General features: G+C 48.4%; 1 protein-coding gene across 4 annotated transcripts in view; it reads right to left on the bottom strand.

Moving 5' to 3' along the window:
- The window catches only part of PSTPIP1 (proline-serine-threonine phosphatase interacting protein 1), a 98,289-nt gene that overhangs the window by 4,503 nt on the left and 79,077 nt on the right, over window positions 1-14,709 (bottom strand). For all 4 annotated transcript variants that reach the window (XM_053272362.1, XM_053272364.1, XM_053272365.1 and 1 more), the window contains 7 exons: window positions 14,383-14,428; window positions 10,222-10,301; window positions 7,492-7,590; window positions 5,875-5,971; window positions 4,826-4,913; window positions 2,769-2,839; window positions 1,289-1,380 (listed from right to left, as the gene is read on the bottom strand). In XM_053272362.1, coding sequence (XP_053128337.1) covers window positions 1,289-1,380; window positions 2,769-2,839; window positions 4,826-4,913; window positions 5,875-5,971; window positions 7,492-7,590; window positions 10,222-10,301; window positions 14,383-14,428 — 573 coding nt within the window. The remainder of the gene's footprint in view (window positions 1-1,288; window positions 1,381-2,768; window positions 2,840-4,825; window positions 4,914-5,874; window positions 5,972-7,491; window positions 7,591-10,221; window positions 10,302-14,382; window positions 14,429-14,709) is intronic.

Raw genomic sequence — 14,709 nt, 5'->3', positions numbered from 1 at the left:
AGCCCCCTCCCCCAAAGCGTTGGTTGCCACTAGCTCAGGGTTCCTTAACCTTGGGCCCCCAGATGTTGTTGGACTACAACTCCCATCATCCCCAGATATGGCCTTTGTGGCTGAGGATGATGGGAGTTGTAGTCCGACAACATCTGGGGGGCCAACTTTAAGAAACCCTGCATTAGCTTGATTTTCTCTGCAGAACTACCAAAACAGGAAAAGCCCTACAAGGATGTAAACAGTCAGAAACTTAAGTGCCTTTTGAGTGGACTGGAGGAGGGAAGGGTGTGATTTTTGCTGCTTTCTCTCTCCAGATGGAGGATTTACTTCCAGAATCCCAGGGAGGGGCAGATCCCTGGAAGTAAAAGCTCTTGTCTTCAGGGGAGAGGAGAGGAGAGGAAAAAATCGCTGGGGCTCTGGGTGATGCCTGGAGCGCACTTAAGTTCCAGCCTGTTTGCATCTCTGCAGGGCAACACAGGTATATAACACAGGTATAGCAGTCCATTGCGGCTCTGGACCATGCACTGGAGGACTGTACTCAGGTTCACTTTTTAATGAACTGCTACAAGTACCTCATGGTGCAGCGGGGAAGTAAGGTGTCTAGGGAGCACGAGGTTGCTGGCTCTAATCCTCGCTTCTATGTTTCCCAGACTAGGGGAAGCACCTATATTGGGCAGCAGCGATAGCGGAAGATGCTGAAAGGCATCTCAGACTGCGCGGGAGGAGGCAATGGTCAACCCCTCCTGCATTCTGCCCTAGACAACCAAAGGGCTCTGTGGGCACCAGGAGTCGACACTAACTTGACAGCACAACTTTACTTACTTACTTAACAGGTACAGGCACTCAAGCACATGTCGATGCATACAGACACCTGCACGTACATACAAAATAATGTCTGGCCAGAGCAACTGATTCTCTGAAAGAGCTTTAGCTGAATCAGAAAGAGGACCTGATGCACAGAGTCGTTTTGCATGCCTGGTTCCTCGTTCAGTGATTGTAAGCTGCCCCAAGCAGCCGTGAGCCGGAAGGGTAGGACAGAAATAAATGGTTAAATATAGTTGTACAGTTTTGGTTAGCCCTGAAACATGGTTAGGTCTTCTACACGCAGGGAGCTACTTGTGATTTTATTTTTTATTTGTATAAGCTAAAAATTAAAATCCTATTTAGCTCCCAGAACTGAAAAGGACTGGGCCTGTGTGTGTCTCCTGTGTTTGAGCCAACTCTGCAAATCACTTAAAGGCTTTGATAATCTTTTAGTGGGAAAGTGGTGTATCAATATTTGCAGTAGTAATCTTACCTGGGCTGTGTAGTCATAGAGCACTCTGTAGGCCTGGGGCGTAGGAGCGGCTGCTTCTTCGCTTGTGCGAACTGCCGCATAAACACTGTCATCTGGACACAAAAGGGTTAACTTTAAGATGCAAAATAGCACACACACGCAGCAGAAACAGAGGGCGATCTGGCCTCTCCAGGGACAGTCAGGCTGATGCCCTTGCCTTTTTAATCCCTTTATGGGTATACTTGCACCAGTTGGTGAAGGGAGTTAGCAACTTCTCTTTGAGCTTGAGACTGTCCTAATGGCAACTACAAAAATGTGTACGGGTGGACCTCGTTATCAGCAGTTCAAAAATAAGGCCGTGGCCGTGTGTCTCGTGTATCCACAGTTTTTGTCATATATGTGCTCTGTGGGTTGAGCGAGGAGGCCGGAAGATGGCTTTTGTGGCATGAACTTGACCGGTCAACCTAGCACCTGACGCCTCTAGATGCTGAGCCTGCACTTGACTGGTCAACCTGGCACCTCTAGACTCTCTTTGCTCCATTAGCAGGAGGCTGGTGTGTGCTCCAGGGTCGGTGGGTCGGTGGGTCAATGGGTCGGTGGGTCAATGGGTCGGTGGGTCAATGGGTCGGTGGGTCAATGGTAGGATCCCTTCATTCCAGTGCCATTCATCCAATTACCCTTTTGCATGAATACACAAAATGGTATCTTGCCTCTCCCCTGCACCATGCTGCCTCCCTCAGCCCTCCTTGGTACTCCTGCTTGCTCCCCCTCCCCCAAGGAAGGTCCACCTGCACTCCCTTTCTGCGTGTCCATGATACTCCTCTTCCTCTTCTGTGCCATGTGCAAATCCAAGGAAGTGAGTACCTTGATTGAGTTGTTGGGGGGGGGGTTGACTCCCTTCCAGGGGCCAGCACTCAACCCTTTGCGGACCAGTAGCGGTCCAGGGACCGGTGGTTGAGAAACTGTGCTCTAGAGTGCTGAACCTGAACTTGACTGGTCAACCTGCACCTGGAGCCTCTAGAGTGCTGAGCTTGACCTTTCTCTGATGCTGTGATACCTCTAAAGTGCTGGGTATGAACTTTGTGGGGTGAGGGAACTAGCCCATGGGTGCTGATGTGAACTGCCTCTCATGCTGTGATGCTTCCCTGGCCAAGCTGTCAACCGATGAGGCCTGGGGTCTGGGCTGCTATGTGCTGGGTGACAACAGCAGGGCGAGGATTCTTTGATCTTACATTACAGCACTATATTGAGCTTTATGCATTCCTGGTGGGACTGCGGGGGGCGGAGCTAGAGAGCGGGAGAGCATAATATCACTGGTGCACTATCCTTTTTTCCAGCTTTCCCCCCTGGTGTTTTGGGGATTTTTTTAGGCCATTTTCTGAGACTCCGGAACCTAACCCCCGTATTCCCATGGACATAACCTTCGTTATTCGCAGTTGTGGGTGCAGAACCAAACCCCTGTGAATAATGAGGTCTGTCTGTGCTTGCTTTGAAAACTTACCAGCTGGGGGCGCTGTAGGAATAATACCGTCTGTAGCATGTTTGTTATTTCCATGGAGCAGTCCAGAGAATCTGTGGAACCCCAAGAAGCCAGAGATGGGTGCATAGAAGATGCTTTACATTCTTAACCGTCAGCCAAACAGTATCTCACCCTCCCATATTGCCATTCTTGTTGCGTTAAAAGTACGCCCCAGTTCTTTCATCCTGTGAGAGACGTTAGGCAGGGAGTAGAGGCCACCTACCAAGCGTCACTTCCCAGCGTGACTCCTGCTTCGTCAGGGGCGTTTGATCAGAGACTATGGGCAGCTTCCGTTCGCACACAACGCAGCAAGTACGGTGGCTACAAACCACTAGTTCCCGGAGCACCCATACACGCAGGCCTGCTTGTGTGTTGGAGAGGCCTTGCTGACATTAGATGCAGCATCCAAACCTGCCAATGTTTGCCCATTCTGTCGTACTTGGGGTTCCAAACCTGACATTTGAGTTGAATTCTAATTAACAGAGCAATGAGGCACCTTTTTAAAAGTGGTGATTCTCTTATATTTAATGGGGGAGGGGAGCAACTGGCCCTCTCCGACCCCAGCACAGCATCCCTCCAGTGGCTGTTGCTGGTGACGACATTCTGTTTTTATTTTCAAGAATGTGAGCCCTTGGGGCCAGGGAACCAACTTTTTTAATATTTATTTTTATTCCTAAACAACTATGAGATCTTTGTTGGAAACCAATATATAAGGACAGTTGTCCCTTGCCTATTGTGGGTTTTCCCAGCCAGGAGGTCATGGGAGGGTTATATCGGGGGGTCAGGCCCCCCCTTTTCATTTTAAGGTACTTTCCCAATTGTGATTCCCCTAACCCCCTGTTTCCCATTGCTCTGAATGTCTTGCCAACCACGCGGGTTTCCAGGAACTGAACCCTCATGGTTGGTGAGGGGGCGACTGTACTCTTGGAAATAGTGGTAGTCTATTGCAGATGTCAAGTCCGGAACTGCATGCATGGAAGAATATGCCAGCTTTGTCTTCATAGCTTTCCCAACACCAGAAGTTGGACTCATTTCCCCCCTCCAGGAAATGGCACTTTGCAGCAATCATAGTTGCTGTGTGACATGTGAGGCGCTCCCTCTCTCTCTCTCCCTCTCTCTGTGCCCATAACTTCTGTTCCTCAAGGACAGGCCCTGTTTTCTAGTCACTGCACCTAGCAAATCACTCATATTCTCCCTAATTTGTATTTTGGGGGTGCCTGTTCAGTTTAAACCAGAGGAAGGCAACCTTGGCGCTCTAGCTGCAGTTGGACTACAACTCCCATCACCCCCAGACATTGTGGCTGGCGATGATGGGAGTTGTAGCCCAACCACAGCTGCAAAGGCAAGGTTGCCTACTCCTGGCCTAAGCCATTTTGGGGCCGAAGAAGAAAAAGCAAAGAAAACAGCCCAACTTAATAGGCCTTAAAGGGTCACCTTCAAGACACACTGTGCTGCCTTAAGATTCCAGAAATCTACCTTGATGGGTTACAGTGGACTTTACACTGCAAGCATCAATTCATCACAGATCTTGGGAACATAGGAAGCTGCCTTATACTGAGTCAGACCATTGGTCCATCTAGCTCAGCATTGTCTACCCAGACTGGCAGCGGCTTCTCCAAGGTTGCAGGCAGGAGTCTCACTCAGCCCTACTTTGGAGATGCTGCCAGGGAGGGAACTTGGAACCTCCTGCTCTTCCCAGAGCGGCCCCATCCCCTTGCAGTGCGCACACATGTCATCTCCCCTTCAAATACAAACCAAGGCAGACCCTGCTTAGCTATGGGGACAAGTCATGCTTGCTCCCACAAGACCAGCCCTCCCCAGGCCTTCCTTATTCCCTAGCTCAGGGGGAGCAGCTCTGCAGCAGTCCCAGAATTACAGCTCCCATCAACCAATCCCAGTAGAGGCCAAGGCTGCCGCTGTCCACCGCTGCCCTAGCTGCACACTGGGCCCAGCAGCGGCACCCCCTGCTCCTCAGCAACTGGCCCTCTTCCCGTCTCCCTCTGCCCCTCAGGAAGGATCCCAGGTGCAGATCGCCTTACCGCTTCATCATCCCACAAGTCGCGATGGGGCTGTTGCACACTTTTGCAGGCACCACGCGGTCGTAATAGTTCTCGTATCCAATTGCAGCTGTGTGGGAAACAGGGAACGGAAATGAAAATGGCGCAAGAGCCCTCCATTTTCTATAGACAGCGGACTGTGGGCGAAACCCACCATCCTAAGAACAGCCCTGCTGGATCAGGCCCAAGGAAGCCCACCTAGTCCAGCATCCTGTTTCACACAGTGGCCCACCAGATGTCTCCGAGAAGCCCACAGGCAAGAGAGGAAGGCGTGGCCTCTCTCCTGCTGCTGTTCCCTTGCAAGAAGTATTTAGACTAGGCATCGTGCCTCTGTGTCTGGAGGTGGCCTATAGCCACCAGACTAGTAGCCATTGATAGACCTGTTCTCCATGAATGCCTGCAGGCTTCCAGCAGCATCTGGTGGGCCACTATGTGAAACAGGATGCTGGACTAGATGGGCCTCCTTGGGCCTGATCCAGCAGGGCTGTTCTCATGTATTTGTCTCAGCCCCTTTTAAAGCCATCCAAGCTGGTGGCCATCAGCACATCCCATGGCAGAGTATTCCATAGATTAATCCCTTCTCCTGAGCACAGATGTGTGTAGTGCAAACCTACGGATGTTTACTCAGAAGTAAACAATGATGAGGGGGGCAGGCCTAGAGAGGGGCAATTTACTCTTGGCACCTGCTCAGAGAGATCCAGAGGCAGGAAGCCTAACGAGATCTCGCTGTTTGACGCTAGTCCCCAGTCTCCCAAAGCTGAGGCTACACCGAGGTTGGAGGTTATAAAGAAATGGTGGAAACCTGAGCAACCCCCCCAGGGACCTTTTGACATCAATTACAAGTCTATAAATCAATTCAATTCAAATAAATACATATTTCATATCTCTGATTAGTCAGCTAAGCATTGCAGCCCTAATGAGTTTTGTTCAGTAACAGAAATATCAGTCTCAGTTTTGTTCATATTTCCACCCTCAACACACTGCAATTCAGAGTGAAAAATAAAGGTGACCAGATCTCAGTGCGTGATTACCTGGAGGCTCCGTTCCCGTCATCTTACTCTGAATGAAGTGGTCTGTATCCTGTTCCACGTCGCAGTTTTCCAGGCTGAGGCGGACCTCTTCATAGAGCTACGGAACAGAGGAGGGGAAACGTCATTCCTGCCTTTGGCCACCCCCTGTCCAAAACAGAATGGTGTCTTGATGTTCGTGATTTGAGCTCCTCCCCTAAAAACTGGAAAGTACGATTGGAAATTTGCAGCCAGGACCGGTTTTCATTCTCGTGATGTGTGAGAGTGTTTTAGCTAGTTATAGTGGTGAGTCTGCATTCATTTTTAAAATTTCGTTTAAAGGACTTCTGTTCTGTGCCTTCACGTAAAGCCCCAGAGCAGCTTACAAAAGTTAAAATTAACACTAAACGGCCAACAGTAGAAAGACACTTCTGCTCGGAGGCCAGCTCTTTTGCTTCGAAGATTACTAGCCAACTAGCTGGGGCGGGCACAGAACATCTGCACCTCTGGCTGGCCCACCCACCCGATGCTGCCTTTTTCTCCCCCCCGCATGGCTTTCTGGTCCCTGCTTCACTCCCACCCACAGCGCTTTCTGGTTGGCAGGCCAGTCGGCCACCCACTTCTCTCCCCACACACCTGGCCGGGCTTTCCACTTCTCAGCCGGCCGCCCACACCTGCCTTCTCCACCTGCCTGCCAACACTGTCATTTTCATGGCCAGCCGGCTGGCTTCCGCCATTTTCTTCCCCCCGTCCATCCCCGTCGCTATCCGGCAGGTCTCCGAACTCTTGCGAGAGCTGCCATGCATGAGGTTAGCGACAGGCACGTTTACGAGAATTCAATATAGAGATAGAAGGTAGTTCCGGCGGCCACCTTGAGGTTTCTTAAGAGACTTCTTAGTAGATGAGTGCTCATCCTGGACTGGGAAACCAAATGAAGCAGCAATTAGGCAGAGCAATGAACGACTTTGTGATGCAAGAGTTTGCCCTCTGGGAACGAACGCAACCTGTTGCTGTGTCTGTAGAAGCATCCTGCTATTTCACTGCCTTCTAATGCTCCACTTGCACATTTGTAAATAAACGAAAATTACAGAAATAACACAAGCCTCCAGCTACCTCTCCTCCAAAGGAAACCGGAACCTGAGTAGCATTGCATCTCTAGATGTGTGAATGGGTGGGAGGTTGCTTAACAATATAGGAACATAGGAAGCTGCCATATACTGAGTCAGACCCTTGGTCTATCTAGCTCAGTATTGTCTTCACAGACTGGCAGCGGCTTCTCCAAGGTGGCAGGCAGGAATCTCTCTCAGCCCTATCTTGGAGAAGCCAGGGAGGGAACTTGGAACCTTCTGCTCTTCCCAGAGCGGCTTCATCCCCTGAGGGGAATATCTTGCAGTGCTCACACATCAAGTCTCCCATTCATATGCAACCAGGGCAGACCCTGCTTAGCTATGGAGGCCAGTCATGCTTGCTACCACAAGACCAGCTCTCCTCTCCTAACTAGGGCTGGGAGAGATTCTTGCCCGCAACCTTGGAGAAGCTGCTGCCAGTCTGTGTAGATAATATGGAGCTAGATGGACCTATGGTCTGACTCGGTAGAAGGCAGCTGCCTATGTTCCTATGAAAGAGCCCTCTTTTTCTTACCTCATCATCCTTCACACACTGCATGGAGAGCTGATTGCTATGAACCCAGAGGGAATTCCGGAGGACAGTGATACGATCACATTCCTGGAGTTGAAAAGCCTGTGTCCACACAAGAGGAGGAAGGGATCGGATTAGTGATTGTTACTCATTTTCTAGTGTGGGAAAGGCGACTTTGGCAAATACCCTTCGGTATCAGTTGGTCATTTATCTATTATACAACGAGTAAAACCAACACCTAAAATGAGTCTACTACTAGACAATCAAGAAAAAACAATATATCAGCAACTTGTTGCTTGGTATTATTAACGTTATTGACAGAACCAGAGAATTAACACATTAACATATTATGTTGATTGGTCAGTGCATCTCTTCCGAATTCTGCAGGCAACTACACAGAATCTAGCAATGTTAAGAGAAACTTCAAGTTTATTGATCAGAAAGGAGAACATAAAAATCATTATATCTACCTGGATACTTATGCAGAATAGGATCAATCAATTCTTGACAAACATCCCCCGCAAAATTGACAACGCAAAAGGACATGGTCCATTAATTCAACTTCCAGATTACCACACGGGCATAGTCTATTATACGGGAGGTTATGAAATCTGCCATCTAAAACAGCTGAAGGTAAGACCTCACAGCAAGCCTTCATAAAAACCCGCCTCAAGAGTTTGGAGTTATAAGGCAAGATAAATAACTAGCAGGCTTATAAATAAGTCTATAATCACCTAATTAGCATATTTAGGAGCAGAGTTCAACTCCCTCTGCTATTCTATATCCAGAACATGTTGCCTCAATAAAGTTCTCGCATTGTCATGGCCCATTGAAATTAGGAACTCTGCAGAGAGTCCATATGTCATGCATTTTCTAATTAGAATATTTGGCCAATCCAAATTATATGAACCATTCAGTACCAATAGGGTCAAGCCAGATGGAAGGAAGATTTAATTTTAGCCAAAAACTTAAAATATAGACCAGGCAAGAGTTTCAACACTCGGTAATCCTCCTCCTAGCTGCACATCAGTATTGGATGTGCATCTCGGAGCTGTCAGAATTGATCTAATTGCGATTGTACTACGACAATGACCAATATCTATACACTGCTTTTCAACAAAAGTTCCCAAAGTGGTTTACGTAGATATAAATAAATAAAATGGCTCTGTCTTCAAAGGGCTCACAATCTAAAAAAGAAACACAAGAGAAATACCAGCAATGGCCACTGGAGGCATGCTGTCCTGGGGATGGATAGGGCCAGTTGCTCCCCCCGGGCGCTTTCCAGATTGCACGCTGTTCAGCGGGAGTTTACATCAGTTTGGCAGGGTGCTTTCCAGACTAGACCCCACAATGGGGTCAGGACATATCTCTGAAGTGTGCTTCCACACTTCCTGCGTCGTGTGACACCGCAGTCCCTATGTGCCGTTCACTTTTCCAATGCCTTGTTGCGAATTTAATCGCGGCGATATAGTGCTATGATGTTGTATATCTGGCATGAAAAAGTTGCTGTTTTTTCGGGTTGTTAGTTGCTGCAAGAATGCTCCCCCTGCTGTTTACGTCCCGAATGTGACTTGCCAGAATGGAGGCATTTTGCTGCTGTTCCAGCAGCTAAACTGGAAAGCGCCCAGGGTTGTCTTGAAACCATAAATAAAGGGTGTTGTGCAAAGCCACCAGCAGGGGGAGCAGTCTTTTCTAGCTTGCACGAATCTCTTACAATGGGGAAATTCCGTTTTGTTTTGTTTTTCACCAACATCGTAGTACTGGAATGCAAAGATAAAACCTGAAAGAAGGCACCGGAAATGTGAACGGCACCTTGCTGTCCGCGCAGGGACTGTGATGTCAAAAAACAGGCAGTAAAGAAGCACACTTAGTGGACAGTAGTGACAGTGTTGTAGCGGTTAATCTGGAAAGCTCCCTGCTCAATAAAGAGAATCGCCACTTTTTAAAGGTGCCTCTTTTGTTCAATTAGCAGGGGAATACTACTTCCAAAGAGCGAAAATCCCGGTAAACACATACCTGTGAGCCACAAAATAGCTGAGGAAGCACTCCAGCCTGAAAGACCCTAATAGCAGAAGAGGCATCACCCTTCGATGTGAAAGCTATTCCCCACAGTGCTGATCTCCTCTCCTCTTCAGAAGAATACCGCTCTAGCTGTGAGCAGGGCACTGACCAGGATGACCCATGTGAGACACTCTACTGGTTCAGAGTGCCTTTTGTAAAACATCTGACGAGAGCTCACATCACTAGGCGTGATGCTTTCAGAGGGGAGAGCAAAGAGGGAGACCTGTTTCACACAACGGCATCTGGTGGGCCACTGTGTGAAACAAGATGCTGGACTAGATGGGCATTCTTGGGCCTGATCCAGCAGGGCTGTTCTTATGTTCAAAACACGGGCAGCATCTAATTCGACTCTCCATGTGGGATGGTCCACATCCTCATTTTGAGACAAGGTGAAGGCGGTCAAAGAAGTGCTTGGCAAATTCAAACCACTTACCTCGTGGCGCAGCGGGGAAATGACATGACTAGCAAGGCAGAGGTTGCCAGTTCGAATCCCCGCTGGTATGTTTCCCAGACTATGGGAAACACCTATATCGGGCTGCAGTGATATAGGAAGATGCTGAAAGGCATCATCTCATACTGTGCTGGAGGAGGCAATGGTAAACCCCTCCTGTATTCTACTAGAAACAACCACAGGGCTCTGTGGTCGCCAGGAGTCAACACACTTTACCTTACCTCACAAGTGCTGATATGCTCCTGCTCCCAAGTAGTCCGGGCCAGATCCAACAATTCTATGTTCTGCTTGTAAACTCTTTCTGCATGGGCAAAGACACAAAAGGGAAATGTTTGCCCACAGTAATACGAGTCTCTGTATAGTTGTAAACCACTTTGGGTGCCTTTGTCAAGGCAGCAAGGCAGTCTAAAAATGCAGTGAGTAAGTAAGTAAGTAGTTCTATGTCAAAACAGCATAATTTTAAAAGCAGGAGAAATTTCCTGAGTCACTATGTTGCCAAGCCTCACTCCTGAGATGGCCTCCCAAGGAAGTGCCCTCAAAGCCCTCCATGGCTTTACCCTAGGGCTGCTCAACCTAGGCCCCCCCAGCTGCTTTTGGACTACAACTCCCATAATCCATAACTGGATTATTGTAATACGCTCCAGGTGGGTCTGCCCTTGTGAAACTACAGCTGGTCCAGAATGCGGCAGCCAGGCTGGTCTCTGGGTCATCTTGGAGAGACCATATTACTCCTGTATTGAAAGAGCTACACTGGCTGCCGATAAGTTTCCAGGCAAAATACAAGGTGCTGGTTATAACCTATAAAGCCCTAAACGGCTTGGGCCCTGGGTATTTAAGAGAACGTCTTCTTCGTTATGAACCCCACTGCCGATTGAGATCATCAGGAAAGGTCCGAGAGGAGAGCTGGTCTTGTAGTAGCAAGCATGACTTGTCCCCATAGCTAAGCAGGGTCTGCCCTGGTTGCATATGAATGGGAGACTAGAAGTGGGAGCACTGCAAGATATTCCCCGCAGGGGATGGAGCCGCTCTGGGAAGAGCATCTCAGTTCCAAGTTCCCTCCCTGGCATCCTCAAGATAGGGCTGAGAGAGATTCCTGCCTGCAACCTTGGAGAAGCCCCTGCCAGTCTGTGAAGACAATACTGAGCTAGAGAGACCAATGGTCTGATTCGGTATAAGGCAGTTTCCTATGTTTCCTATGCATTTGCCACCGGCTCGTCTGGTGGCTACTCAGGGACGGGCCTTCTCCGCGGCTGCCCTGAGGCTTTGGAATGCGCTCCCTGCTGAAATAAGAGCCTCCCCATCTCTGACAGCTGTTAAAAAGTCTTTAAAGACACATCTGATCACCCAGGTTTTTAATTAAATATTGTTTTTAACAGTTTTAGCATCGCTTTACATTTAAATTGTTGTAATGTTTTAACTTCTACTATGTCATTTATTTTGTTTTAACTACTGTTTTAAGTTGCTGGCTTTTGTCATTTATTTTAACTAATGTTTTAGCTTTTTCGTTTGTTTGTTGTAAACCACCCAGAGACGTAAGTTTTGGGCGGTACGGAAGTATGTGAAATAAATAATAAATAAATAAATAATCCCCAGCCACAATGGCCAATAGCCAGAGATTATGGGAGTTGTAGGCCAACATCTGCAGGAGGGCCAAAGTTGAGTAGGCCTGCTTTACCCCATCCCTCTGCCTGTCAGTGTGGCAAAGTGGTTGGACTAGAATAGCAGAATCCAAATCCTCATCCAGCCATGAAATTCTCTGGGTGACTCTGGGCCAGTCGCTTATCTCAGCTTAGCCTACCTCACAGGGTTGTTATGAGGATAAACATAACAGCAGGGGATTCCAACCTGTGGTACTCCAGACTTCGCTGAACCACAGCTCCTTTCATCCTCAGTCACATTAATAGTAGCAGGGGGGTGATGGGAATTGCAGTTCAGCAACATCTAAAGTCCCACAGGTTGGGAACCCCTGATGTACTCCATGCTGGGTGAGACAGAAATGGAATAAATGATAAATAAATATCACCACAGTGCCTCTCTATCTGTGCCCTCCAGCAGGGTCCACCAAGCTAAGCAGGGTCTACCCTGGTTGCATATGAAAGGGAGGCTTGATGTGTGAGCCCTGTAAGATGTTCCCCCCAGGGGATGGAGCCGCTCTGGGAAGAGCAGAAGGTTCCAAGTTCCCTCCCTGGCAGCATCTCCAAGATAGGGTTGAGAGAGACTCCTGCCTGCCACCTTGGAGAAGCTGCTGCCAGTCTGTGAAGACATTACTGAGCTAGACAGACCAAGGGTCTGACTCCGTATATGGCAGCTTCCTATGTCCCAGTTCCACCACTCTCAGCCATCTAAAGGTTCGCTGCTCCCTCTAATAACCCCACCCTTTCTTTCTCGCTGCCCCTTAGGCATGGAACAGCTACTACTACTACTACTGTTTTAATTGCAAGCTGCCCAGAGACACAAGTTTGGGGCGGTATAGAAATATTTTAAATACGTACATATATGCATACATCTGTTTGTATATCCGTTTTGAACAAAGCGGTCTCCCCAGAGTGGTTTACCCTCTGTATCGGAACCTAGCCTGATTTATGTCCGGGATCAAGAATTCCTCTTTTTGCACCAGAGTATCCATTATGCCCCAAACTCGCAATAAAGCCTCACGGTAAAGCTGGCTATCTGAAAAGCCTCCAGGTGAGGGACAGCGACAAGTCTTTGCCAAGCATGTGATTCAATCCCTGGCATTGAATCTCAGGATCTCAGGCCTTGGAGAGCTGCTGTCAGGCAGAAGAGACAAGGTGGGACAAGATGGATCCATGGCCTGGCTAAGTTCCCCCTTTGGACAGCACACAGAAAGAACAAACTGAGCATCTGTGAGTCATTTTGGCTCCTGCTGTCCCCACTTCTGCCTGAGCCACTGTGAGTTTTATCTGTGTGCGACAGCTAGAGATAGAAAAGATAACACACAGAAAGGAAAGGTTTGGTCACAGCAGAGAGTATGAGGTGGCCGGCACATGGTCGGATCTTAGCAGAGGAGAAAGAGGAAGCCCATGATCAGTTTAGCCACCTAATGGCGCAGCGGGGGAATGACTTGCCTTGCGAGCAAGGGATTGCCAGTTCGAATCCCCGCTGGTATGTTTCCCAGACTATGGGAAACACCTATACTCTGGTCTATGACCGTAATAAGGATTGGATTGGATTGGATTGGAAACACCTATATTGGGCAGCAGCGAAATAGGAAGATGCTGAAAGGCATCATCTCATACTGCACGGGAAGAAGAAATGGTCAACCCTTCCTGGATTCTACCAGAGACAACCACAGGGCTCTTCGGTCGCCAGGAGTCGACACACCGACTCGAGGGCACACCTTTACCCATGATTAGTACTTGGATAGGGGACACATCTTACCCAAGTTTGGGAGCTGTGTTCTCTTCTGTTTTGTAATGATCTATGGGTGTAAAACAAGGTCAGAGGCGAGGAGCTTGATTGTTTTCTATGCCCCAACTGGGTTGGACTCATCCTGACTCCTGCTAACTGGGCAAAGAGGCACCTTTTAAACATGGTGATTCTCTTCATTGAGCAGGGGGAGAGCCACAGGCCCTATCCATCCCCTCCAGCGGCTCTTGCTGGTGTCTATCTTATGTTTCTTTTTCAGACTGTGAGCCCTTTGGGGACAGGGAGCCGTTTTAAGTAGATCTATGTAAACGGCTTTGGGAACTTTTTTGGAAACCAGTATATAAATATTTGTTGATGTTGTTGAAGCTGGGGATGGAACATGAAACATGAGAGCAGTGTGTTTGAAAAACACAGCTGTCCACAGGCACACTGCTAAACATATAAACAAGTCACCATCAGTCACAACCATTTTTTGATTAGTCATATTTCAAGAGATCATCACTCAGTCATTTTTTCATCTTTTTCATCTAAAATTTCACATGGGTCATCTCCACAAAGACCTGCCCTGCCTAACATGGGACATGAGCCAGCGTGGTGTAGTGGTTAGAGTGCTGGACTAGGACCGGGGAGACCCGAGTTCAAATCCCCATTCAGCCATGAGACTTGCTGGATGACTCTGGGCCAGTCACTTCTCTCTCAGCCTAACCTACTTCACAGGGTTGTTGTGAGGAGAAACTTAAGTATGTAGTACACCGCTCTGGGCTCCTTGGAGGAAGAGCGGGATATAAAAAGTTTTTAAAAATTAAAAAATTAAAAATTAATTCCCAGCCAATCTGACCCTTCTTTCAAAAAATGTAAGTTGAAGACGGAAATGCCCCCCTATCCTGTTTCTACTGCAATCTGCCGCACACCCTCAACAACAGAATGTCGATGGACACGCCATAATATGGGTCTCCTGCATCGTGCTTTAGTGTCAGAGACATGTAGAATTGTACCTGCTTCATTTGCTGCATCTTTGCATTGCTTTGCTTTGGTCTGACTCTGGAAATGGAAATAGAAAATATTAGAAGAACTTTGCAACAAAAGAGAGCAAAACAGCGGGGGGGGGCTTCATTTTGGTAAGCACAGGTTACCTATCTCAGCCCTATTGATTAACCTCAAGGATTCCTCAGCCTGCGCAGAGCACTGAGACTAGTTTCCTGGCCCCACCAACCTAATTTCCTGCCTCCCACCACCACCACTTGCCCAGGAGGAATTCAGATTAGGGGACTGAACAGCAAGACCAGCCCATGAGCACTGAGCTTTCGCCTGCACCTGCTTGA

Source organism: Hemicordylus capensis, chromosome 10, assembly GCF_027244095.1.
Source record: "Hemicordylus capensis ecotype Gifberg chromosome 10, rHemCap1.1.pri, whole genome shotgun sequence".
NCBI lineage: Eukaryota > Metazoa > Chordata > Lepidosauria > Squamata > Cordylidae > Hemicordylus > Hemicordylus capensis.
Note: the sequence above shows the minus strand (reverse complement) of the source record. Positions and strands in the feature narration are given on the sequence as shown.